This window comes from Lingula anatina, chromosome 7, assembly GCF_051362555.1.
Source record: "Lingula anatina isolate TDL-2025a chromosome 7, LinAna3.0, whole genome shotgun sequence".
Classification (NCBI taxonomy): domain Eukaryota; kingdom Metazoa; phylum Brachiopoda; class Lingulata; order Lingulida; family Lingulidae; genus Lingula; species Lingula anatina.
In genome coordinates, this window is record NC_141773.1 from 16,489 (window position 1) to 44,108 (window position 27,620).

Consider the following 27,620-nt stretch of genomic DNA (forward strand, 5'->3'; position numbering starts at 1 on the left):
TGATTCCATTCATTTTTTACTGTTGTCACGGCTTGGTTTGTGTATGTGCGCACGTTTGTACGACGTTTATTCTGTTTGTTACTTCAGCATGATATATACGTTACCGATACATACGTTATGCAACCCAAAAATAATACCCGGAACTGTTTTAATAGATGCATCGTGAAGATTTGGCAGAGTACTAAGTTTTTGTGATTCAGACTACATTGTACTTTTCTCTAATATTGGGCACCATTGAAAGAAAACGCAGGCGGCTTCATGTTGATTTATGGTTCAATCGAGATTTTTTTATTTGAAAATGACATTTACAAGACATAGTAATAAAAATGTAAAAACGTCGTTATTGTATTCAGGTGGTATGTGTGTAATGTCCACAACCTCACCCATAGTCAGTAATCAAGACGTGTGATTTCAGTGTAGTGTGATATCTCTCCAGTCGCTTACATCGTTACATCAACTCTGGAAATTGGTTGCAAAATATGTGGTGTGCTTGAAAAATGTGTAGCCACGTTTTTCTTTGGTTGCAACCGAGATCCCCCAAAGTCTCACGACAAACCATGCTACACTGTAGTTACCCTCTTCTGACCATTTATTCTAAACACCGTATACTGGCACAACTCGACTTGTCACCTAGAGACCATTCCCAGAGTCAATCGTACTAACTTTATATCGAACTATCTCCGAAGGGATTCTTGCTTAATTGCAATTAACTTGGCCGGCTTAGCTGTCTGTCATACCTGCTGAAGCTGATAGGGGGTAATGAACTATCGTTTAGCAGCTTTAGTGGGCGTCCCAGACGTCTAAACTGCTTGGGCTACCCGTTGAGATGGGCCGATCCTGTTACATCGATTTAGGGATGGCACCCAGTCACATAGTGGTAAGTGTTTCAATGTTTTAAGTAGCTTCGTCTAGGGGATGGAATTGCTTTTTGAAGCTAGATGACTAGATATTGAGTTATTTTGTTCACTGAAAAGCTTGTTATCCAGTGAACTAAGAATGCTGGAATGCAACGTCTTCAGTAAACAAAAAATGACGACATGTAGTCATTTAGCTGCAATAGGAATATTTATTGCCATTACTTTTATCACGTACATGTAGCTACTTTTATAAGGGAACTCAAGACAAATTTTAACTTTAAAGGGAAATTATGAATAAAAATATTTAAACGACTTTTTCAAAAGTGTGATGAAGGAAATTTTAAATATCTACATTATTTGTTTTAATAATTTTTCCTGTTTAAATCAGTTTTTCTTTTTCTTTTACTAGTCTTGTCACTCTTTATTCACGTTGTATTGTAACGTTGTATTGTAACGTTGTATTGTAACGTTATATTGTAAAGTCTGCTGAACAAGTTGGAATTTAGAGTGCATTCCCACAAATTTAGATCGATCCATCTGGATCGACCTAACTCCCTGGGGGTTCACGCTAAATTGCTGTCAGTCGAGCGGTCACGAAAGTTAATTACCCCCTTACAGCTTTTAGTAGGCGGGAAAGACATTTAAGCCGGCTAAGCTGACAGTAATCTAGTGAGATTCCCCACGGGGATAGATCGATCTAAAATCTGTAGGAATGCAGTCTTAGACTTAAATACTATCATTATTATTATTATTATTAAACCAGTACCGTAAAATCAAGCGGGTTTGGGGGAGAGGGGGTCAGAAATAATGGCAGACTAGTCTGTTAAGCGTTGCAACAAATAAATGCTAACAGAAGTTATATAAAGATGTTTTCTCTGGTTATTTCCTGTTATATTTATTATGGTTATAGTCTATTGCACGACAATAGGAATTCATAACGTTGAGGGTGCCACTTCTGTACAGCTTTCCAAGAAGACATTCCCTCTCACACTGTGACTCAGACTGGCTACTTCCGGGCAGGGTGAGCAGCAAAATGCCGGAAATTTTATATATTTTGTACCTTTTAACTGCGTATTTCAAATGTAAATTAATATAAATAATCTATAGCCATCTCCTGCGACACAGATAGTATAGACATTTTGCTCCAAACTGATCTCTGTTCAACAGTTTGTCTAAGGCACGCGGTCTATTTTGAAGTTAACATAAAACTGCAAGGCCAGTGATAACAGTACTTAGATATATGAAAGAGAAACATCCAGAAGTAGTAAGGGGTTCAATTGTTACATCCAGGAGGTTTAAAAAACGTTTTCTCAATTTCAACAGAAATAAATAAATAACTCAAAACAAAAAGCTATTTATCATAACATTTATTTCATAAATGTATAACGAAATGAAACAGAATTTTCAAAAAAAGAAAAATGGAAGTGATTCAAAGGAAAACTACATCCTATAACCAGGGAAGGGAGGTCAGCTGATCCTCTGGGAGATCTACATGTAGGTAGCTGCAGATTTCTGTATGAAGTATCGCTGTCCTATGTCCCCGGCAGAGCGTTTGCACACTGAAAAAGTGTGAAATATGAACACTGATGTATTTTATAGGTAAAAGAAAAATCATTTAAAACTCATTCAAAACTTTCTTTTAAAACTTCGTAAAAATTAACCGTATTGACAATAAACCAATGTAACTATTGACAAATGTATTTCCAATGTTGTTATTAAATGTGTAGCAAAGTAAATGACGAACTGGCAATAGGAATGTACATGTTCTAAAGAAACTTTGACAATAGATATATAGAACATAACTAAAAGAAAATATTATTTACCGAACTAGAAGTTTTAATATTTGCCGTATCCGTAGCCAGCGCCGTAGCCGTAGCCGTGACCGTAGCCGAGACCAAGAGCCTTGCCAGCGTAGCCGAGACCAGCACCATATCCGTAGCTGCGGAGACCGCCAGCAAGACCGTAGCCAGCACCGTAGCCTCCGAGACCAGCATAGCCCAGACCACCGTAATGACCACCGCCGATGACGGTACGCTGGACGGTGTAGCCTTTCACTGGGACTGGGACGACGTTCTTCACCAGTTTACTGCCATGGACAGGTACAACCTTGACTGTTGGAACCTTGACAAGTTTATAGCTTGGAACCTTCACGTAGTTGAGGGTTGGGACCTGAAGGGAGAGAGAAAAACTAGATCATTTCAATTGCTTCTTACTTTGTTGTCTTAACCGTGATTCATTTCTATTATGATGAAAATATTCATTAATTGGAAATATATTGTGCAAAGATTCATATTTACTATAATACCACATATTGCTCCTAATTGACTCCGTTACTAAATATTTATAGATATTAAAATCTGTCTTAACATTTAATACTTGTCACATATTTTTCAATGAGCTGCTTACCTTGTGGACCTTGATGGCCTTCTTGTAGGTGACAAAAGGCTTGACGTGTTCGGAAACCTTCTTGTAGTTGGCAGAAGCCACGGCGAAGAGGCAAAGGAGAGTAATAGCAACCTTCATGGTTCGGCTGGAAGACGGTGTAGTGGTCAGCTGGCGTCAGATGGACACTACAGGTGATAGCTGAGGTGTGAACGGACAGTTAAAGGTGTGTCCTTTTATAGGTGCCTCCAAATTAATACAAGATGCTCTAATCTGATCAGGGCACTTACAATTTTTGAAGATGCGATCGTCGTGTTTAAAACTTCATTATCCATTATCTGAACATCGTAAAAGACTATCGTGTTTTAGACACTTTATCTCCAACCTGACACTTAGTGTAAGATATTATCTCCGACCTGACACTTAGGTAAAGATAAATGACAGCCATGTATTGTATTTTGTTCTTGGTAATAAGCAGATAATTAGTGCCAGTATCTTGAAATGGTGCTTTAGAAAGATACCTTTCTTTGGAAATAATCCCACACTTTCTACTGACACTTTCATGACCAACTACCATGCTGTAATATGGAATATCTACTGTAACAAGTGGTTTTTAATACTCTATTTTGAATAATAGTCAAATGTGATTTTTTTCCTTTAATACTCTATTTTGGTATGCACTCTAACACTAAAATGGCAAAAAAGGGCTATACAGTATTATTTTTTAAGAAAAAGTATAACCGTTAAATTCTCGGTTCTAGTCATAACAAAGTGCACCTTTCCCTATTCAACTTTGTCGTGTAAGAGGCGAAAAACAGAACTGTTATCGCTTGAAATTTAAAAGCAGTTAGTCGCGTTTCTAACTGTGGTCAACTCCAAACAGTAAGAACACCTTCCAAGGCTCTGTCACTCCTAGCGTAAAGAGGTACGTATAAGTAGCCTATGTCACTCCTAGCGTAAAGAGGTACGTGTAAGTAGCCTATGTCACTCCAAGCGTAAAGAGGTACGTGTAAGTAGCCTATGTCACTCCTAGCGTAAAGAGGTACGTATAAGTAGCCTATGTCACTCCTAGCGTAAAGAGGTACGTATAAGTAGCCTATGTCACTCCTAGCGTAAAGAGGTACGTATAAGTAGCCTATGTCACTCCTAGCGTAAAGAGGTACGTATAAGTAGCCTATGTCACTCCTAGCGTAAAGAGGTACGTGTAAGTAGCCTATGTCACTCCTAGCGTAAAGAGGTACGTGTAAGTAGCCTATGTCACTCCTAGCGTAAAGAGGTACGTATAAGTAGCCTATGTCACTCCTAGCGTAAAGAGGTACGTGTAAGTAGCCTATGTCACTCCTAGCGTAAAGAGGTACGTATAAGTAGCCTATGTCACTCCTAGCGTAAAGAGGTACGTATAAGTAGCCTATGTCACTCCTAGCGTAAAAAGGTACGTATAAGTAGCCTATGTCACTCCTAGCGTAAAGAAGTACGTATAAGTAGCCTATGTCACATCGATTAAAGGCACAACATTCAGCATATGGAATCGCCCAGTTTTCCAGCGTATGAAATAAACATAAAGCAGCATATGAATTTGTTTTATGAAAATGCTTAAAACAATTTATCTCCCTCCGCTTATGCAAATGAACACCAACGTTTACAAACGTACTAGAGACGTATACGACTTAAGTTTAACGATTCCCATGCGTTTGTCTGAGTATGGCAATTTTTCTCATACATTAGTGCTATTCGCTTATTTTTACTGTGCCACATGTGACACTTCACTGTACAACTGCTGCATGCATATGTGTATACCAGTATATTGTTTAAAAAATGCCGTTGAACAAAGATTCGAAATAGATCTACGTCAATTTACAGCGTCTGTTTTACCATTCAACCCGTTGTCAACTTTGTCCATAAACAAAGGAACAGACACACTAAGTCCTGGAGTACTGCCAGACACAAACACCTTGCTGTAATCTCTGTAAACAAAGGAACAGACACACTAAGTCCTGGAGTACTGCCAGACACATACACCTTGCTGTAATCTCTGTAAACAAAGGAACAGACACACTAAGTCCTGGAGTACTGCCAGACACAAGCACCTTGCTGTAATCTCTGTAAACAAAGGAACAGACACACTAAGTCCTGGAGTACTGCCAGACACAAACACCTTGCTGTAATCTCTGTAAACAAAGGAACAGACACACTAAGTCCTGGAGTATTGCCAGACACAAACACCTTGCTGTAATCTCTGTAAACAAAGGAACAGACACACTAAGTCCTGGAGTACTGCCAGACACAAACACCTTGCTGTAATCTCTGTAAACAAAGGAACAGACACACTAAGTCCCGGAGTACTGCCAGACACATACACCTTGCTGTAATCTCTGTAAACAAAGGAACAGACACACTAAGTCCTGGAGTACTGCCAGACACAAACACCTTGCTGTAATCTCTGTAAACAAAGGAACAGACACACTAAGTCCTGGAGTACTGCCAGACACATACACCTTGCTGTAATCTCTGTAAACAAAGGAACAGACACACTAAGTCCTGGAGTACTGCCAGACACAAACACCTTGCTGTAATCTCTGTAAACAAAGGAACAGACACACTAAGTCCTGGAGTACTGCCAGACACAAACACCTTGCTGTAATCTCTGTAAACAAAGGAACAGACACACTAAGTCCTGGAGTACTGCCAGACACAAACACCTTGCTGTAATCTCTGTAAACAAAGGAACAGACACACTAAGTCCTGGAGTACTGCCAGACACAAACACCTTGCTGTAATCTCTGTAAACAAAGGAACAGACACACTAAGTCCTGGAGTACTGCCAGACACAAACACCTTGCTGTAATCTCTGTAAACAAAGGAACAGACACACTAAGTCCTGGAGTACTGCCAGACACATACACCTTGCTGTAATCTTTGTAAACAAAGGAACAGACACACTAAGTCCTGGAGTACTGCCAGACACAAACACCTTGCTGTAATCTCTGTAAACAAAGGAACAGACACACTAAGTCCTGGAGTACTGCCAGACACATACACCTTGCTGTAATCTCTGTAAACAAAGGAACAGACACACTAAGTCCTGGAGTACTGCCAGACACAAACACCTTGCTGTAATCTCTGTAAACAAAGGAACAGACACACTAAGTCCTGGAGTACTGCCAGACACAAACACCTTGCTGTAATCTCTGTAAACAAAGGAACAGACACACTAAGTCCTGGAGTACTGCCAGACACAAACACCTTGCTGTAATCTCTGTAAACAAAGGAACAGACACACTAAGTCCTGGAGTACTGCCAGACACATACACCTTGCTGTAATCTTTGTAAACAAAGGAACAGACACACTAAGTCCTGGAGTACTGCCAGACACAAACACCTTGCTGTAATCTCTGTAAACAAAGGAACAGACACACTAAGTCCTGGAGTACTGCCAGACACATACACCTTGCTGTAATCTCTGTAAACAAAGGAACAGACACACTAAGTCCTGGAGTACTGCCAGACACAAACACCTTGCTGTAATCTCTGTAAACAAAGGAACAGATATACTAAGTCCTGGAGTACTGCCAGACACATACACCTTGCTGTAATCTCTGTAAACAAAGGAACAGACACACTAAGTCCTGGAGTACTGCCAGACACAAACACCTTGCTGTAATCTCTGTAAACAAAGGAACAGATATACTAAGTCCTGGAGTACTGCCAGACACAAACACCTTGCTGTAATCTCTGTAAACAAAGGAACAGACACACTAAGTCCTGGAGTACTGCCAGACACAAACACCTTGCTGTAATCTCTGTAAACAAAGGAACAGACACACTAAGTCCTGGAGTACTGCCAGACATAAACACCTTGCTGTAATCTCTGTAAACAAAGGAAAAGACACACTAAGTCCTGGAGTACTGCCAGACACATACACCTTGCTGTAATCTCTGTAAACAAAGGAACAGACACACTAAGTCCTGGAGTACTGCCAGACATAAACACCTTGCTGTAATCTCTGTAAACAAAGGAAAAGACACACTAAGTCCTGGAGTACTGCCAGACATAAACACCTTGCTGCAATCTCTGCAATGTAAGAAAATCGAACTTAGCAAATATTTATTTGTATGAATATTATGTAGGTGGACGGGCTGGGAAGTTTCTTTCGTCGTATACGTGTACCTGTGAGTGTAAAACAATTTTTTTCTTGTCACTTCTGTTGTGTTTAGAAATCATGAAATGGAAACGTGTGAGATTCAGCACATTGGTGCAGAACATAAATCAAGTTATTTTGGTTGAATTAATACTCTTAGTGACATATTGCGGGCATTCTTATATAAGTGAGATCGTATCGGCACTGAAGAATTTTTACACGATCAAAATAAATTAAAAGTGGGCAGCGCACAACTCAGCAACTGACACATGGGCTTTGTTTGAAATGATGACGCTGCAGATACAGGTGAATTTTGAGATGATTTTCAAAGGAGAATGAGATATTTATTAATTACTGTGTTCAGAGAGGAAAACGAAAGGGATATGTCACTGCAGTAGACAACAATTGGTTACAAAAAACGTTCAGGGCCTACGTTCATGGAGTAATCACATGGCAGTAGACGGAGATTGAATCTGTTCAGGTCCAAATTACAGAGGTGTCAATTGTTTTAAGTGGAGTCAATTGTGTCACTTAGTATCAATGCCCTTTTCTTAGGCTTCGTGTAAAAAAGAAAAATAGCACTGTTGTTGATAGGTTGTCCTTGTCACGGACCAGCCGCACGTTTAGTGTATGTTCTGTATAAAGAACAAAACGCTATTCATTAAAATGGACATTAAGCGTGTGATATATTTGAAAAGATGGTGATGATAAAATTGGAACCGACGTTGTCTGTTATCTTAACTCTGTGATGCTAATGAGTCAGTATAAAATTATATTCAGTGGCTACCTCTCGTCTACCTCTATATGTATATTGTTATCCCTTTTTACCTCCGCCAAGGAGGTTTTGTTTTCACCCCTGTTTGCCTGTTTGTCTGTCATCAACTTAACTCAAAAAGTTATGGACCGATTTTGATGAAATTTTCAGGAACTGTCAGAAGTGGGCCAAGGAAGAGATGATTAATTTTTGGTGGTGAAGCGGATCAACAATCAATCAATAATCAATAATAATCAAAAATCGCTGCCTTGGCGGAGGTCTGCGCTCTCGGAGTGCTTATCTACTGTAGTTCAGTCTGCTTTTAGTGCATGTAGTTTTTAAACTGTGTACTGTGAACCACATCATTTCCTTTCCCCGTCACTTTCCTATGCCTTGTGTTTATTATTTGCTTTCCCTGTCACTTTCCTATGCCTTGTGTTTATTATTTGCTTTACCCGTCACTTTCCTATGCCTTGTGGGTTGTTTTTTATTTCCTTTACCCGTCACTTTCCTATGCCTTGTGGGTTGTTTATTATTTCCTTTACCCGTCACTTTCCATGCCTTGTGGGTTGTTTATTATTTGCTTTACCCGTCACTTTCCTATGCCTTGTGGGTTGTTTATTATTTACGACTCAACCTGCACATAAACTGTTTTTCTTTTAAATTTCTTCCAAACAAAGGCAGAGTTTAATTTTTACTGAAAGCAAACGATTCTTGAAGATTCTATCCGCCTGCCGCATCTCTCTTTAATAGAAAAACAAAACATTTTAAACTTTTCTTCCCTTTTGTTTATCTGAGATGGTAATATCATTTTATTCGTATTTTAATATAAATGTACAATGCCTGAAAAACTTTATAATCATTATTCTATTCCTATTATTTCAACTCATCTGGCTGACACTAGCAGTTTCTCGGACAGAATGATTAAGAGAGATTTATGGTCGCTATAATGTTAGACAATCTTATCATTTGAATAAGTTCCCAGATTAAAGATAATTGAAGACCCCACACAGTATAGTTATAGTGCCATGCATCTCTTGACTGCAACAGTTCGCTCTATGATGTATTCCCCGTGTCAGACAACTGACAGCAGACATCGCACGTGATTCGTTAAGATTAAATCGTTTTTGGAATGTCTATAGTCATTAAGATTAAGCAATCTTTTGACAAAGCCTTAATTCTAAATTATGCATATAAATGAAAGGGAGTGGCCTTTAAAAAAGACGCACCTTGACCTGTCCGTTCACACCTCAGCTATCACCTGTAGTGTCCATCCGACGCCCGCTGACCACTACACCGTCTTCCAGCCGAACCATGAAGGTTGCTTTTGCTCTCCTTTGCCTCTTCGCCGTGGCTTCTGCTAACTACAAGAAGGTTTCCGAACACGTCAAGCCTTTTGTCACCTACAAGAAGGCCATCAAGGTCCACAAGGTAAGCAGCTCATTGAAAAATATGTGACAAGTATTAAATGTTAAGACAGATTTTAATATCTATAAATATTTAGTAACGGAGTCAATTAGGAGCAATATGTGGTATTATAGTAAATATGAATCTTTGCACAATATATTTCCAATTAATGAATATTTTCATCATAATAGAAATAAATCACGGTTAAGAAAACAAAGTAAGAGGCAATTGAAATGATCTAGTTTTTCTCTCTCCCTTCAGGTCCCAACCCTCAACTACGTGAAGGTTCCAAGCTATAAACTTGTCAAGGTTCCAACAGTCAAGGTTGTACCTGTCCATGGAAGTAAACTGGTGAAGAACGTCGTCCCAGTCCCAGTGAAGGGCTACACCGTCCAGCGTACCGTCATCGGCGGTGGTCATTACGGTGGTCTGGGCTATGCTGATCTCGGTGGCTACGGTGCTGGCTACGGTCTTGCTAGCGGTCTCCGCAGCTACGGATATGGTGCTGGTCTCGGCTACGCTGGCAAGGCTCTTGGCCTCGGCTACGGTCACGGCTACGGCTACGGCGCTGGCTACGGATACGGCAAACATTAAAGTCTTTAAGTAAAGTAAGCAGCGATATTTGTTCTCTTTCTGGTTTATTTTTTGCCCTGCATTTACTAAATGCCATGAGCGATTTAAAGTTTGCAGTAAATATTGTGAGCTTGGTTAAAAGCGTTGGATCTTGCCATTGGATCTTGAATTTTATCTGAACAACAAGTCATCGTCGGTTTTCCAGTTAAGCGAAAGACTGCCTTGAAAATGGGCAAATAAGAAGCCCTTTTATAGCAGTGCAAATGGAACATCTTTATGAAGCACTTTTGAATGGGAAAACGTACTGTTACCGGATAAAACATTAAATGCAGTAATCTTACATTGCAGGATATCCTAGTGTTATGGACACTAGACAGTAGAAGATGATTTACAGCATTTTTGACCAGTTCATTTGAAGTAAATGTAGCAAAACGTTGCACCAGCTTGAAATAAGATGAATAATTCATTTATGAAATACGTCTTTTATCTACTTGCTTAATTATTCATTTATTTAGCATAAATGTTTTCATTGTGGATAAAACATTTTCATTTCCGTCTCACCATCATATTGTATGGTAATACGTTTTCATTGTGCCAATAAAAGTGTATAACATTTTAACCTGTTTGGTTGTTTGATGTCGTTGATGCTTTCATTGAGGTCACTTTGTTATGGTACACACAGCTACTCGTACAGCAGCCAAAATCATTATTATCTCTGGATTTTTGTAAGACTCCCTTTGTGCCATCACTTCTCTTTACATTTTAACAAGTATAAAATGTTTAAATGTGGTCTGTTTGAGTCATAGTACAGTTATCCAGACAAGTGTCATGATGTCTCTGTAGGAAATCTCAGTATAAGTAATGTAAACACAGTATGTAACTCCCTGGTCGTTGATAACTGTGGTTTGATGACTGCGCCACGCTAGTCAGTGTTGCATGGACATGAACAAACACCATGTCAGATCTTGTCATCTATTGCGTTCGGGCCTGCTGAAACGATTTCTCTACGTTAAGTTCCACTTACGATTAAAACAACTTCTGATACACAGTGAAACAAATCGCGGTACACATGAGAACGACCAGAAGTGGCGCTGGTTGGAGGTGGGTGGCGGCGTTACACAGGTCAGAGTTACATATACACACTTCAGTGTCCACGCCGTCAACGTTGGACCTGTGGCATTCCGTGGGGTTCTCAACAGGAAAGCAACCTCTGGACACGGAGTGTGTGTCTGCAAATGAAATAACAATAATAAGTTTTGGTTGTAGCCACGTGGAGTCTAATCATTTCCGGCAATGTGCAAGATTTGGGCTAGATGTTAACCTGTCTATTGTGTTAGAGGAGTCTCCCTGTACACAATATGTGTCATAGTGGGGCTAGATGTTAACCTGTCTATTGTGTTAGAGGAGTCTCCCTGTACACAATATGATCCAGAGTGGGGCTAGATGTTAACCTGTCTATTGTGTTAGAGGAGTCTCCCTGTACACAATATGAGCCAGAGTGGGGCTAGATGTTAACCTGTCTATTGTGTTAGAGGAGTCTCCCTGTACACAATATGTGTCATAGTGGGGCTAGATGTTAACCTGTCTATTGTGTTAGATGAGTCTCCCTGTACACAATATGAGCCAGAGTGGGGCTAGATGTTAACCTGTCTATTGTGTTAGAGGAGTCTCCCTGTACACAATATGTGTCATAGTGGGGCTAGATGTTAACCTGTCTATTGTGTTAGAGGAGTCTCCCTGTACACAATATGTGTCAGAGTGGGGCTAGATGTTAACCTCTGTGTTGTGCTTGCGGAGTCTCCCAATTTACGTTACATAATCCACAGAAAAAAAGTGAATTTCAGTACTCAAAATTATATACATGTTCATATTGAGAGAAAAAATTTCTAATATTTTGTGTCATCATGCAACATTTCCATCAAGAGAGAAGTTAAGATGGCACCCGACTGCGTCAGTTCACCTTGTACTTGTTCTCAGAAGTCACGGGAAGACCTTACAATCGTTCTACATTTTCCATTTGTTCAATTATTCCCTGGCCTATAGAAACTAGAGAAAGAAAACAACACTCACGTCTCTTCGTGCTCTCCAAGATCCGCCATATTGGCCATATATTCCCCCTGCCAAACCAACCAACCATTAAACCTGTGATGCATGTTTATTTCTAGGCAAGAGGCGGGTTGTGACTTTTTAGACGTGACTGGTGTTCATATTATTACAGCTACATGTATATCTGAGACTGCCGTTATAATGCTTTGACATAGTAAGATATAAGCGCAGATATGAGAAAACCATAGCCTTCACGTAGATGGCGGTAGATAAAACCTCATTTTCTGCAACTCGTGAATATAAATGAGTATTATCCGAGTCAAATATGGGAGATACCTAGTCTTGTTCGGAGCTCTTAGATTACAGCTTTATAACTCAATAACGTTGCTAGCTTTGAACTCTTTAGAGTTGATTATACCTCTGATCAAGTTTCTAACGCCTCATTTCTTAAAAAGTAGCATAGCCGTGTATTATATAGCAGAACACCTGAAGAGCTGCGTGGACACCATGCACAAAGTAAGGAGCTCAGCACATGTCCCTACCCGGCATTTAGGTAAAATGAGAGAGAGAGAGAGAGAGAGAGAGAGAGAGAGAGATGAAGGCATCACCTGTCAGTACGGCCTTGGCCTTGACACAGCCATATTCACAATAGATTGTGTCGTCGCCGGAGTCACTGGGGGAAAAGGGGTCTGCACACGTTGAGCTGGTGGCCGGGCACTGGTAACATCTGAACGCAGACGCTGGGAAAATATTTCAAGTTAAAAACCGTTCTACTCTAGCACAGTGCCAGTTGTATGAGTACCTCGAATACAGTGCAATACGAATACAAAAAATGCAGTACACAAATATATGTTGTTCGGTTAATTTGTCTGTAATATTTAAGTCGTGAAACATTTTTACTCTTTCTTCAGCAAGATACCAACCTTACCACTGGAATATATACACAAGTAGTCAGTTACGGAAATGCGTGTTAATACTCCCTAGTGGTTACATATTTGTTGTAAAAAAAATTAATCAATTTACAGAAATCGTTTGCCTTGGCTATTGGAAAATGCATATGCTTTGGCACTTTGTTTCATTGTTAGAATCAAACCACACAATTTTAATTATCAATTTTAATTTCCATTGTACGTCAAGGTTTGACACTAAAATGTGAGTAGATTTCGCAAGGAATACCAACAAAAGTTACAGACGCAAGAGGAACTCTCGCCTCAGCATTACAGCCTACCTGTATGGACGTATAAGATCATAAACACTAAAGAAATCATCTGCGTCTTCATTGTGTATGTTTAACCTCCGTGGTCTGGGCAACACTGTCACAGGCGGGGAGTCCAGGCGTATAATGCCACCCAGATAATCTACGGTATTTCATGCATCCCGTATAGATGGAGACTGTAGATATTTCAAACCACTAATATTTTGAGAAAATTTACAGCAAAATAATCTAAAAAAAAGACGGTTGACAGATAACTTCTTTTTAATTTTATTTTTAAAATGATATCGCACTAATATACACATTTTATTCATTTTACGATAACTAAGGTAAACTTATCAAATATTGTATGGTATTGCAAATAAAATATGACTTCTTGCACACCTACTGTAGCACTTTCTTACCGCAAGACTGCCTTGATAACCCATTTATGTACACCTCTGTGTTGAAGATCCTTCTAGATATGAGCACCTTTATGTTAATGTCATCTTTGTTATAAGCACCGTTCTCTATGTTGACGCACAAACTCAGCAACGTTTGTTGAAGATAATTCTTCGGCGATGAAGACATTTTCACTCAAAGTCATGAAAACTTTTGAGCTTTCAAGATGGAAGTACGTTGAGTAGATTAATAATTCTGGTATTTAGTCTCTATTACCTAAGATACAAGGTAAATCTGGCATTTAGTCTCTATTACACACAGTGCACCTAAGATGCAAGGTAAACCTGGCATTTAGTCTCTATTACACACAGTGCACCTAAGATACAAGGTAAATCTGGCATTTAGTCTCTATTACACACAGTGCACCTAAGATACAAGATAAATCTGGCATTTAGTCGCTATTACACACAGTGCACCTAACATACAAGATAAATCTGGCATTTAGTCTCTATTACACACAGTGCACCTAACATACATGGTAACCGGAGTAACAACATTTCTTGGCTCTCTGCGTCTAACTGTGCCCATAACATATAGCACAGACGCTGGCTAATTTATGCCCTGGCCATTGGATGCACTTTAAACACTAGAGATGACCATTGTTTTAGGCCCATGACAACGGCATGTACATACGCCATTTTCATCCCCACTCAGTGTGACCGTTGATATGTGTGATTGTCCACAGTTATCTGTGTGCAAACAGCAATGACACCAATATCTCTAATATATGTTATACCAGATACATACTGTATTGACACATTATCATCACACAAAGCAAAGATATACCAAACACCCATATACAGGTATACTAGTTATGGCGCCACATTGGCAAGCCTTGCTGTTATGTTATTTTGTTGTCTGCGATATTGTTGATGGGTTCAACACGAAGGTAAGTCGCTTTCAGGTTATTCCACCGACATTCACATTAATTATTGTTTCCGTCGAGTCTTAATAATTCATGAATTGACGGCAAGAAAATATAAACATTTGATTTTCTACTTTTATGCACAAACATGCAATCATGTACATGGTTGTGGGCGAGTATCTTTTGTTATTCGAAGTGTCTTTAAGGGGACAGATAGGGTTAACTACGCTTAAAATCATGTTTTTGAGTTTTTTGTGTGTTTCTATTAATCAAAAAGGTATCTAACGTTGGCTGTAATAATTATTTTGAATTTGCACCGCAAAATGTGTCTTTTGATGAGTTTTTCAACCGGCACGCGCCCCAGTCAGGCTGACAACTAAGCCACGCCTCTGTTGCTAAGGGCCGTTGCCATGAGGGGGGCGGAGCATAGGTAATGAGTTATAAGCCGATTACGTGTGCGGTAATAGGTCATAAGTCTTACATCAGCTAAGCAGTGAAGAAGTCAAGTACGCTATGGGGAAGAGAAAAGTTCGTGTTAAAAAGCCATTTCCAGAGGAAAGAAAGAAAATTTTGAAAGAGAGTATGCGCGGCGGTTGGGGAAAACCGGTATTTGTTGAGTCGGATGACGAGAGAGAGAATCTACCTGGAGCGAGCGCTCGTAAGATACTGAAAGACTTAGAACAGCCCTCGGAGTCTTCAGACAGTGATCGCGAGGAAGAAACCGTAGCTACTGGGTACAGGCTTTGGCACAGTGGACAGTTGTTAGAAAGTGTCAACAAGTCGTGTGTTTGTCGTGTGTGTGGCGGCGTCGTTGTGTTGAAAAATACAATGCCAACATATTTTACTTTAAACCCTGTTTGTAATTGGATAAAGGTTTGTACACTTGCAATAAGAAATTTTACCTTATCTTACCTGTCTAATCTCAGCTTTCACCTGGTTGGGTATGTTTGCCCTGATAAAAGAAAGCACATCTGCTGGGAAGCTGTAATGGCATCCGTCCGGCCCAATGTCTTGCTTCTGTATAAAAAAAATTACAAAAAATGAATGTTATAACCAAGTGATAGAAACTGGATAAAGTCAACTTCTAATAAAAATCTTATTTGACCTTTTAAAAGTCAGACTCTGTAAAGAAATAGCCCTACACTATGTATTACAAAATACTTTAACCAACACATTTTACATGTTTGTAATAAAAAGTGAAAAACAACATTTTTGTCCTAATGTTTCACTCAAAAGCCTTCTCTCAGCCACTTTTATCGCTGATTCTTGTGCAGCTGAGCGTCTCCCCTTTATCTTAGCTGGCATTTTGAGAAATACTGCTATGAGATAATCGCTGGATTTTTCCGTTGATCTGACGATTACCAAGTGTCGTGCAAAATAATCCTGCAGCGTTACCCGTCAAAAAAACTCGTGTTAACACAAGTGACGGACACTTGCTCTCGACACAGTTTTATCTGATCACTTTGCCGATAACAAAGAAGGAATCTCTCAGGTAATATTACTCGATTGCCGAGGAAGAGCCATTGAAACGATCAAATGCAACTTCACACCTCTTAATTGCGGTTAAACGTAATCGCCTTTGTTAGTGCTTCCTTCTACATATCCTTGACACCCTACGGGGCATCACTAGGCTAGGACCCTCTCCAGAGCTGTCAATCAAAGTGGCGACACGCTTACATGCCTAACGAGTGGTCGGAAAATGTAACAAAAGCACGATTTTCTGCCCCTTCAAAGCACCCAAACAAAATATTTTTAGATGACAATAAGCAATGGTTCCATCTGATCGTATAACCGATAACAGGTAAGTTTGCCAGCTAAGCATTTTGACTAATAAGCCCTGTTAACCAACCTGTGAACGTTTTTGGCTGTTTTAATATGGGCGGCGGTTTATACAAAAATGCAAAACACGATTTGTCGTCGTCGTTATCAGATCAGAAGGCAAAATACGACTAGTAGTCGTCAAAACGCAACTAGTCATCAAAACGCAACTAGTCATCAAAACGCAACTAGTCATCATCAAAACGCAACTTGTCATCATCAAAACGCAACTAGTCATCATCAAAACGCAACTTGTCATCAAAACGCGATTTGACGCCAGATGGCGCCCATTGTACGAAAATCTAGGCCAAGTCACATGATCCACAGTGATCAAAATGGCGGACGTTATTGAAGCAGCATTATCATATTCCTCGCTCGAACTCGAGAATTATCTCTACGCGTACAATCTAATAATGATATTATATATATAATAATATCTGGAACTTGTGAAATGAGTACAACAATAAAGCAGTGCTTCACAAGTGTGTGTTTTTGTTTTTTTTTAATTTATAACATGTCCAAATTATTTAATAAATTATTTAATTATTTATTATTTCGAGAATTATCTCTACGCATACAATCTAATAATGATATTATATATATAATAATATCTCGAACTCGAGATAATTCTCGAGTTCGAGCGAGGAATATGATAATGCTGCTTCAATAACGTCCGCCATTTTGATCACTGTGGATCATGTGACTTGGCCTAGATTTTCGTACAATGGGCGCCATCTGGCGTCAAATCGCGTTTTGATGACAAGTTGCGTTTTGATGATGACTAGTTGCGTTTTGATGATGACAAGTTGCGTTTTGATGATGACTAGTTGCGTTTTGATGACTAGTTGCGTTTTGACGACTACTAGTCGTATTTTGCCTTCTGATCTGATAACGACGACGACAAATCGTGTTTTCATTTCGACTGATCTAATAACGATGACGACTAATCGTGTTTTGCATTTTTGTATAAACCGCCGCCCATATTTTAACAGCTTTCTATATTGACGAGATAAGTGAATCGCTGCCGAGTATATCTCACTATCTGAGCAACCGATCGTTACAAAAGTTGCACCTATTGTTGTTAGGAATGTGGACTACAGCATGATATCAGGGGTTTAAGAGGAAATTGTTTGTTTGAAAGTTATCGCCTTTTAAAGTGAATAACCCATTGAAATATGGGCTGATTTAACGTAAAAGATGATAAAATCAAAAGTAAATAGTTAAAGACAATTCCCTGGTACCGCGCTGTAGTGCTTTCACCCAGCTTTATGAGGCCTTTTGAATCACTTGAATAGCTGTCTTGGTTATAGAGAAAATCCCAATACCGAAAACGGCATTTTCCCCCTCAAATTGGCGCCAGAGCGTCATCCGTTGGACACTGTACCTAATCCCCGTCTTTAATTGGCCTTTTGGGAAGTTTGTTTTAATTTTTTATTAAAACTTACAAGCCCAGGGCTTTGTTTCTATGACTTTGGTCCTTTTACTATAAGTCCCCTTAAGGATGAGTAATAACCCCGGTTTTGTATATCATTTGTCGTCTGCCATACATGCATATCTGTCAATAACCATCTTTTTTTAATATCAGATAGTCTTAGCAAAAAATTGTCAAGTTGTCTTGGTTCAAGAAGTTCAAGTATTTGTAGTTTATAACCAGGGTCGTTAGTTACTTAGAGCTTTTTCATAATGACATATGTAGCTACCAATAGTCCGGTGGCTTAGGGTAAAAAAATGACCAAATCGTGACACGGCGGATAAAAGCACCAAATTTTGCATGTGGGTACCTTTTGACATACTAAATCAAATTAGAGCCGTAGCCCACGGAAAAAAGTTACCGTTTGGCCAAAAAACCCAAAATGGCCGCCATTTATGAAATTCTGTAGAAATATATCCATACCTATGTTGATTTGTATCAAATAAAGTATTTTCTCAATGTTTTCCACTTCCTTATTACCCATATTATGCATTTATGTCAGATAACAAACGAGTGTCCTTGGACTTTTTGAAAAATCCAAGATGGCCGCTGTATGGCATAGGAATACTAGAACATGTACAAGGGTTTTCAACTAATGCCAACTATAGGAAGATACATTGCCCACTATCTAATTAATTTTGTTTCTGAGTGACTTATTACACAAATAATATATTTGTGGTAAGTAACTAACGTTTATTCTCAAGATGGCCGCCATATCAAAGGAATACTAGTATACACATAGGACTTCTTCTGCAATGGAGATATGATATCAATTAATAAATTAAGTTTGTTTCTGAGTATTTTCCACATCTTTTTAATCCACATAATATATGTGATGAGAATGTTATGTGTGTCCTTTTTGAAAACAAAACAAAACAAAATGGCTGCCACTAGCCATAGAAGGTGGGGTTCAGTTAATACCTGGGAGAGATAGGCTTCCATATAAAATGAAGCTGAATTCAGTTGTTATTCTGTTAATTATTTTTATTATTGTTATTATTATTATCATTAACCCATGATACATATTTGTTAGGTAATTAATGTCTATATTTGATCATTTTGGGGAAATCCAAGATGGCCTTCTTTTCCCCATAGGAAAGCTGGTGCATTGGATTTTAGGCACTTCTAAGGCAAATGAGGGTAATCATGATATTTTGTCAAAATACTTAAGGGTACACACTTGTTACCCACCAGATAGATATCTCAGAGTCCAAAAAGAATGTGGGAAATACCAAGAAACAAAATTCATTTTATATTGAACCCGAAGTAGTTGACTGTAGGCCTACTAATCCTATTGTGAATTGCAGCAATCTTGAATTTTCTTTAATACGCAAGATGCACACTTGCTACACACCAGATTTATATAGAGTAAGGTTAATAAGGATGTCAACATGTTTGAACGGCTTTATTTCATGTTGGAATCAATGTCTGAACTGTTCCATTAATTGACACCTATGTGCATTTGAATGATATATTCCTATGACAACTGGCAGCTATCTTGGGTTTTCTCCGAATAGTACTCAAGGATACATACACTTTCTACACACACAGAACCTTTCATAAGGATAAATAGGATATGAAAAACATTTAAATACGATCTAAAGTTAACTACATTTAAATTGTACTAAGTGTGTCTCTGGCATTATTTGATTATGTGTACGAATGTTCTAATGACAAAAGGCAGACATCTTGATTTTTTTTCAGAATACCCAAAGATACACACATGCTACAGACCAGGTATACATCATAGGGGTAATAATAAATGGAATGAAAAAAATATATTATTTTTAAAACAAACCCATGGGAATGTAATTGTATAGTGAACCATATGCCTCTCTAGCAGCAATTGAAACCCACCCATTAGTATTCCCATGTCAAATTGAAGATACATGTATCTTGGATTTTCTCAAAATATCCAAGGATGCACACTATTTACCCAACAGATATATATCATAGGACTAATAAGGATGGGCAAAACTTGATAAGCAAACACAATTTCACCCTGGTAGTACTTGTTATTCCAGTAGTATTCCTATGGCTAATGACAGCCATCTTATGCACATTTATTACCTGCTAGATATGTATCACAGTGTAATAATAATGTGTAAAACACTGAAAAAATAAACTGAACTTGATAATGAATTATGTTTTTCCTAGCTGGCATTATTTCCAACCCTTTGTAATACTAGCAGTATTCCTATGACATATGGCGACCATCTTGGATTTTCTCTAAATGCCCAAGAATACATGTTAGTTCCTCACCACATACATATTGTGTGGATGGATGTGGAAAAAACTCAGAAACAAACTTAATTTGATAGTGGAAAATTAATCTTTTCAGTTGCCATTAGTTAAATCCCCCGTATACTAGAATTTTTGTGGCACATGGCAGCCATCTTGGATTTTCCAAAATGCCCAAGAACACTTCGTAGTTACTCACCACAAACATATGTGGTAACAAAACATATGGGTAACAAAAATCTGAGAAACAGACTTAATTTGATAGTGGACAACGTGTCTTTCTAGCTGGTATTAGTTGTGCACTAGTATTCCTATGGCTGTTTGTATGGCATATGACAGCCATCTTGGATTTTTTCAAAAAGTCCAAGGGAACTTGTTTGCTATCAGACATATATGAATAAAATGGGTAATAAGGGTGTGGAAAACTCTGGGGAAATAATTTATTTGATAAAAATCAACATAGGTATGTACATATTTCTATAGAATTCTATAAATTGGCGGCCATTTTGGATTTTTTGACCAAACGGTAAACTGTTTGAGAGGGCTACGGCTCTAATTTGATTTATACTGTCAAAAGGTAACTACATGCCAAATTTGGTGCTTTTATCCGCCGTGTCACGATTTTTTCCTTAAGCCACCGGACTACAACAATGTGCTGCACAGGCTGGAAAGTGGTTTATCTTTTAAGGTGCTGCCACCTATAAAACACGGGCATGAAGTCGGTATCATCATCATCCCTGGTGCTTTAATTGATGCGGAAGCCTACACACCCCTGGGTATGCATCGTTTGATCCTAACCCTAACAGTGGAACTGCACGCTTCGGTTCAAATATTATTTAATAACCATATGAAACCGTACATAGTTGTACGCATGTCGCGCCACATTGCTAATGTAGGCATAGTAATCTTTCAAGCATGTATTTTTAGCCGCCAAAAATTAAGAAGCCACAAGTAGTTGTGTACATGTAAAAGTCTCTTTAACCTTGGGTCGTTCCACATTAAAGTCACGGCATTCCATGTTCCAGCAAAGCGACTGCAGGCGGAGTCACCACATAGACTGTGGGTCGGTCTCTCAGGCGGTTATCCAGCAGGGATTCCTGGTAATGTAGGTCCAGGTATTGCCCAGGCACTGACGGACCTCAGAGCAGCTGGCATGAAAACGAACACTGTCTTCATGGCTGGACATCAGATGGGAGGTGAGACATTTTACTGTCGTGAAGTACCCCATTAAGTGTACCGTATTTATATGATCCTTTTAGATGTTTCGACCCTGACACCCTTACTTTCTTCATCTTGTAGAAAACACTGTATTTGAACTCGTGTTTCCATTTTCGTTCTTCAGAATTTCAGGAATATTTGAGTCTAAATAAAACTTGTAAACTAATCCAATTTACTTCACCTAATCTGATTTATGTGAATTCTCCCTTCCTTTATTCTGTCAGTGTTCATATCTCTTTATTTCCATTCTGCTGTATTCGTTTCCGTGTAGGAACCTATCTTAGTATGTACCTACAGGAGAACAAGACTAATGCCACCGCCATGATCTTGTTGGCTGCCTTTCGCTGGATAGAGATAGCTGGAGATAAGTTACCAGCGATTCCAACTCTCACTGTATCCGGGGACCTGGACGGCCTCGTTCGCATTAACGGCATGGCCTACTACTGGCAGTAAGCAAAATAGAAAAGACAATAAATAAAGACCAAAAAGAAAAGAAAAACAAACAACGATTATTGTCATGAAATTGTGTAAAGTATGCTATAGAATATTTTAAAAGGCCATATATTTGGAGAGTGAAAAGTAATATTCTCTCTAAATTTAGACCTCAGCGTAAATAACAACATGTAATAAGCACTCAAACAGAAGGACTTTTACGGTGTTAACGTGTGTCCTACATACATTGATAAGTACTAACAACTTTTTTACAAGGCTAGTATATTTACACAACTTTTTATTTTTTTTGTGTGTGATTTTATATCTTTTAGACAGCTTATTGATGTCGCTAAACAAAACGCCACAGTGTTACAGACGCACCCAATAGTTACTCTTCTCGGAGTGAACAATGGTCAATTCGCTTCTGGTAGACTGCCAAATACCGTCACAGATTATGACATCCAACCGGAAGTGGATTCTGCCATAGCTCATGACATGATTGCCAAGGCAACGGTTTCATTTATGGTGTCTGTTACTGGGCAACCACGGTTCAGAGTGAAGGAAGCTAGAAAAGTGATACAGAAGGAAATACGGGATAATTATGACCGTTTTCAGGTAGTACATGAAAAAAGTCCAGCTTTGTTTGTAAATTATGCTGATACAACATAGCCCATTAATGTATATTCGTGTCGATAGCAATTTCTTTGTATGAGCGATAAAGGAAAATTAGCATAAGGTAATTGAGAGGAACAGTGCGTGTTCGTTGGACCGACTAATTTGAGTGTCCAATAAGGACTACTTGCTACTACTCTACAATTATCATACGGGCTCTATTGCCTGAAGAGACCGTACGGTCCTTTTGGCAAGCTCTCACGCGGGACTGAAGTCCATCTTCGTGGATAAATTATACTTCAGATGTTTGTTTAACATAGTCGAGAGCTGAAAACATAAATTGTAATTGTGCGTAATGGAATGAAAAAGATCGATAATGCAAGGTTTGCAAAGTGCTGATTTGGAGGAAATGCGTTTTCCAGCCATTCGTGTCTTTGTCATCTCTTGAAGAAAACAATGGACATTCACCATGGACTGAGCATGCGCAAGAATTGATAGCAAATCTTTCGGAAAAAACAAAAGCTCTATTAAAGGTAAAACATGCTGTCCCAAACACACACACACACACACACACACACACACACAACTTTCCAGAGATGTAGAAAAGGAGGAATGAATGGTTACTCTGGAATGGTGGGGGACTTGTTTGCCCTAAATTGGGTATTGTTGCATGTTTGTCACGCCTAAGTAATGGTCAGTGAAGAATGTCACTCTGCCACAATGTACAGTACATGTGTACAACTTGACTTATTTAGTGATGGATAAAGATTTTTAACTGATGATCACTATATTTCAGATCAAGTCCAAAGTGGTTTACCCAGAAATCCTCAACCAAACATTTCCCAACTTAACAATAGATGGCAGCAGCGCGTTGGTTTTCAACCCTGCGTCAGTAATTCTAGGAGGAATCCCAAGGTAAATATTCTAGGAGGAATTGAGTGTATGAATAGCTGTTAAATGTACAGTTATGTAGTGTACGTGAGGCAGACTTATTTCAGCATAATGTTTGTACATTTTTATTTTTTATACATGTATTTGAAATAACTTAAAATAAAAATTCTAGAAAGACTTCTAGGAAGAGTTTTGCGGTAGTTATTGTAAGAGGAATCCCGAGGTAGGTTTTATAGGACTCCCGAGGAAGTGTCCTAGTTTGCGAAAGGATAAGAACGGCCGTTCATACTGGGACATCATGGACCAGGCCATTGGGCTGTTCACACTGGGACATCATGGACCAGGCCATTGGGCTGCTCACACTGGGACATCATGGACCAGGCCATTGGGCTGTTCACACTGGGACATCATGGACCAGGCCATTGGGCTGTTCACACTGGGACATCATGGACCAGGCCATTGGGCTGTTCACACTGGGACATCATGGACCAGGCCATTGGGCTGTTCACACTGGGACATCATGGACCAGGCCATTGGGCTGTTCACACTGGGACATCATGTAGTGGGCTATTGGGCTGTTCACACTGGGATATCCTGGACCATGACTTTGGGCTGTTCACACTGGGACATCATATACCAGGCCATTGGGCTGTTCACACTGAGACAGCATGGTTTGTGACATTGGGCTGTTCACACTGGGGCAAAGTGGACCATGACATTGGGCTGTTCACACTGGGGCAACGTGGACCATGACACTGGGCTGTTCACACTGGGGCATCGTGGACCATGACTTTGGGCTGTTCACACTGGGGCATTGTGGACCATGACATTGGGCTGTTCACACTGAAACAGCATGGTCTGTGACATTGGGCTGTTCATACTGGGACTTCATGTAGTGGGCCATTGGGCTATTCACACTGGGACATCGTGGACCATGACTTTGGGCTGTTCACACTGGGGCATTGTGGACCATGACATTGGGCTGTTCACACTGAGACAGCATGGTCCGTGACATTGGGCTGTTCACACTGGGACATCGTGGACCAGGCCATTTGGCTGTTTACACTTGGACATCATGTAGTGGGTCACTGGTCTGTTCACACTGGGACATCCTGGACTATGCCATTGGGCTGTTCACACTGAGACAGCATGGTTCGTACATTGGGCTGTTCACACTGAGACAACATAAATATATATATATATATATATATATATATATATATATATATACCAGGCCATTGGGCTGTTCACACTGGGGCATTGTGGACCATGACATTGGGCTGTTCACACTGGGGCATAGTGTACCATGACATTGGGCTGTTCACACTGTTGCATCGTGGACCATGACATTGGGCTGCTCACCCTGAGACAGCATGGTCCGTGACATTGGGCTGTTCACACTGGGACATCGTGGACCATGACATTGGGCTGTTCACACTGGGGCATTTTGGACCATGACATTGGGCTGTTCACACTGAGACAGCATGGTTTGTGACATTGGGCTGTTCACACTGGGACATCATGTAGTGGGCCATTGGGCTGTTCACACTGAGACAGCATGGTCCGTGACATTGGGCTGTTCACACTGAGACAGCATGGTCCGTGACATAAGGCTGTTCACACTGGGACATCGTGGACCATGACATTGGGCTGTTCACACTGAGACAGCATGGTCCGTGACATTGGGCTGTTCACACTGGGACATCATGGACCATGACATTGGGCTGTTCATACTGGGACTGCATGGTCCGTTTCACTAAATCTGATATATTCGATATATCTGATGTTATGGTTCTCATATGGAATTGATTTGTATGATAAACGGTTACTTATTTTTGAGTTAATAAAGCTACTCTTATAAGAAAAGCAATGAATATATATAAACCTCGATAAAAATTCTGTGACTTCCATCTCTGTCTACAGATTTCAGTCCATTACTGCGATGGCAACTGTTGAGATCGAGGCCAAGTGTAAAAGTCAAGCTGCCATACGGCGCCTTCTCCCCAACGCCACCTACGGCACCAGTACCACATGCAAGGGTATTAACCAGGTAAACACATGTACACACGTGTGTGTACACAGAGTTCAAGTGACGTCTGTTTTGTTTCTGTATAAATTGTTTGATTTAAATTTCTCCAGATGGAAGGGTTTTAATCAGGATTCAGTATGAAAACGACCGTGTAGACACTAAACAACTGGTCAGGTCACTTTATCCTACATTCTAGAAGGCATGTGCCAATTAAAATCACTGTTCTTGTTACAGGATGCCTTCCGGGTAGCTTTAACTTTCTCGTCCAATATTGCCAAGATAAGATACGGTCTTCGCGGAAGAGACATCGCATTCAGCGACGACGTGCTGTCACAGTCTGTGGAAGAGTGGAACTTTTCCTCCATCGGTCTTGGTTATCTTCCAGGGAATGCAACACCAGGGTTTATTGTGACGTCACCGGCTTACGTCACACCTGTACAACCGAAACCGGGACACCTTTCTGGCGTTCATTTCTGTAAGCTGCTGTCTCCACTGAGGGCGCTTGAATGGATATATGTGGACAGTTTGAAACCTTATCGGACCTAATTTAAAGTTACGTACGTATCCTGTTGACCAAAAGCAGGCTTAATAACGACTATGTTCAATTGTGGTCGTTTTCTGATAACGTAAAATAAATGTTTTGTGGGATGCAATGCTATTTCTGGTTCCTTGATGTTCTTTGCTACCTGGTATAAGTCAAGCAGAATATCATATACAATTTCCTCTGCTAGACAGCATGCATCATATCACGTGAGCCTCACGAGCTTGTGGCTGGTTATACGCGGGCTCGATATATCTAAGAAACCGCAAAATCTTGTTAATTTACCGCATGACTATTCCATCTTTTGTCATCCGGTATGCAACAAATGTTTGTCTGTTTTTAGCGTTCCATGAAAAATGAACAAAGATTACAATCATATCGCAGTAAATGTGGTGTAATTGTTAGTAAAGTGAAACCATGGTTTACGGAGACACGTCCATTTCTACCTAACCTACATAGCGAAATGAACCAGATAAGATACGAAAGGCAAATATATATGTTTAGGCAGCTGTAATTGTAACATAGGTATAGTTTTACATGCTGCACATAGTCATGCTCTTATCATATTGTATTACACAATGTTTTAATCACCCTTTTCATGAAAGGAATGACTAAATTTGTATAAATTGTAAGGAGTCCATAGATATATGCCGCGAACCTGGATAACCCCAACTCTCTTTAGGCCGCATTTTTCGTAAAAACTTTGAGCTTCAGTTTGAAATTGTGAGGTTGTCAAGATCAATTCCTTATAGTGGTTTTTCCTGCAGAATTCCAGTGCTGTGTCAACAAGTGCCTTCCCAAGTCCACATCGTCTATAACCCGGCTCTGTTGTTATTCTTCTCAACTCTGCCACACACTCACTTCTCTTATCCACAGCCACTGATCCAATGATCTTCCCGGCATATTCCACCACCCAGAACCCTGTCTTCTCCCTGTTATAATACTTGTACAGATTACGTCTCCCTTCTTCATAGGATTTCTGCCGAGTCCGGCGTCCTATGCAAACTATACCGTAACTGGCTGCCGTCCAGACAGCGAGCGCCGCCAAGGTGGCTAGAAGTGGCGATTCCGTCGCAATCCAGTTCAGAGCCCAAGTGGCAAGAAACGCACTTATAATATAGTGCTGCCTCAGTACTCTCCTAAATGCTCCCCAAAACACTGAGTTAGTTAAATTTCTCATTACCATCCTCCACACCAATCTACATTAATTTTCATCCGACGATAGCTTGCGTATGATTATATTTGTTCTGTCGACCGCAGCTTCCATGTTTACTGGGAAATCGCAGCGCCACACAGCGGAGTAGACATGGCACCTGGCCAACAACAGGTAGTCTAGAACGTGCTGGTTGGGAATCTTTTCATATTTTGAAATATTATTCGAAATTATATTTGAATGGATATTTTCTGCTTCATCTCCCTGATCTACATGTATATAACCTTCTTTCAATTTTTGAGGGAAATAAAACATTGCTCGCATACATCACTACGTCATTTGGCAGACATTTACTAACTGGAGGGATGTGGATAAATAGGTTAAATGAGTCGGAGGTTTAAACAAGGTGCAGTTTCAAACTTATTATTTTTGGCTAACCGAGTGATACATATATTTTTTTTCTCATTTTTTATGCGGACTTTCCTTGAATCGCATAAGAAACTGGCAGTAGTGATTTATATTAGTTACATGGAATCG

The 27,620-nt window shown here is 39.7% G+C and overlaps 3 protein-coding genes and 1 non-coding gene across 5 annotated transcripts; 2 read left to right on the forward strand and 2 right to left on the reverse strand.

Annotated features, from left to right (window-relative positions):
- Positions 1-2,209: 2,209 nt before the first annotated feature.
- Positions 2,210-3,458, reverse strand: LOC106162608 (uncharacterized). Its single transcript, XM_013539935.3, has 3 exons — positions 3,264-3,458; positions 2,681-3,026; positions 2,210-2,416 (listed from the first exon to the last, which is right to left on the reverse strand). Exons 1-2 carry the CDS (start codon positions 3,378-3,380, stop codon positions 2,694-2,696), a joined length of 450 nt encoding a protein of 149 aa, XP_013395389.3. The 5' UTR covers positions 3,381-3,458; the 3' UTR covers positions 2,210-2,416; positions 2,681-2,693.
- A 5,755-nt stretch (positions 3,459-9,213) lies between these two features.
- LOC106162610 (uncharacterized) lies at positions 9,214-10,735 on the forward strand. Its single transcript, XM_087017554.1, has 2 exons — positions 9,214-9,563; positions 9,801-10,735. The coding sequence occupies exons 1-2, from the start codon at positions 9,447-9,449 to the stop codon at positions 10,131-10,133; spliced, it is 450 nt and encodes a 149-aa protein (XP_086873680.1). The 5' UTR covers positions 9,214-9,446; the 3' UTR covers positions 10,134-10,735.
- On the reverse strand, positions 10,594-13,567 carry LOC106163278 (uncharacterized). Its single transcript, XM_024075976.2, has 3 exons — positions 13,387-13,567; positions 12,767-12,898; positions 10,594-11,341 (listed from the first exon to the last, which is right to left on the reverse strand). Exons 1-3 carry the CDS (start codon positions 13,436-13,438, stop codon positions 11,139-11,141), a joined length of 387 nt encoding a protein of 128 aa, XP_023931744.2. The 5' UTR covers positions 13,439-13,567; the 3' UTR covers positions 10,594-11,138.
- A 797-nt stretch (positions 13,568-14,364) lies between these two features.
- Positions 14,365-26,047, forward strand: LOC106163274 (uncharacterized). Of its 2 annotated transcripts, XR_015335457.1 has the most exons (9): positions 14,371-14,701; positions 20,896-20,983; positions 21,233-21,403; positions 21,697-21,874; positions 22,190-22,472; positions 22,892-23,002; positions 23,266-23,384; positions 25,284-25,410; positions 25,624-26,047. It is a non-coding gene; the product is annotated as an uncharacterized LOC106163274 (transcript). The 2 variants fall into 2 exon arrangements; XR_015335458.1 differs by lacking the exon at positions 22,892-23,002 and having other exon boundaries at positions 14,365-14,701.
- Positions 26,048-27,620: the final 1,573 nt, after the last annotated feature.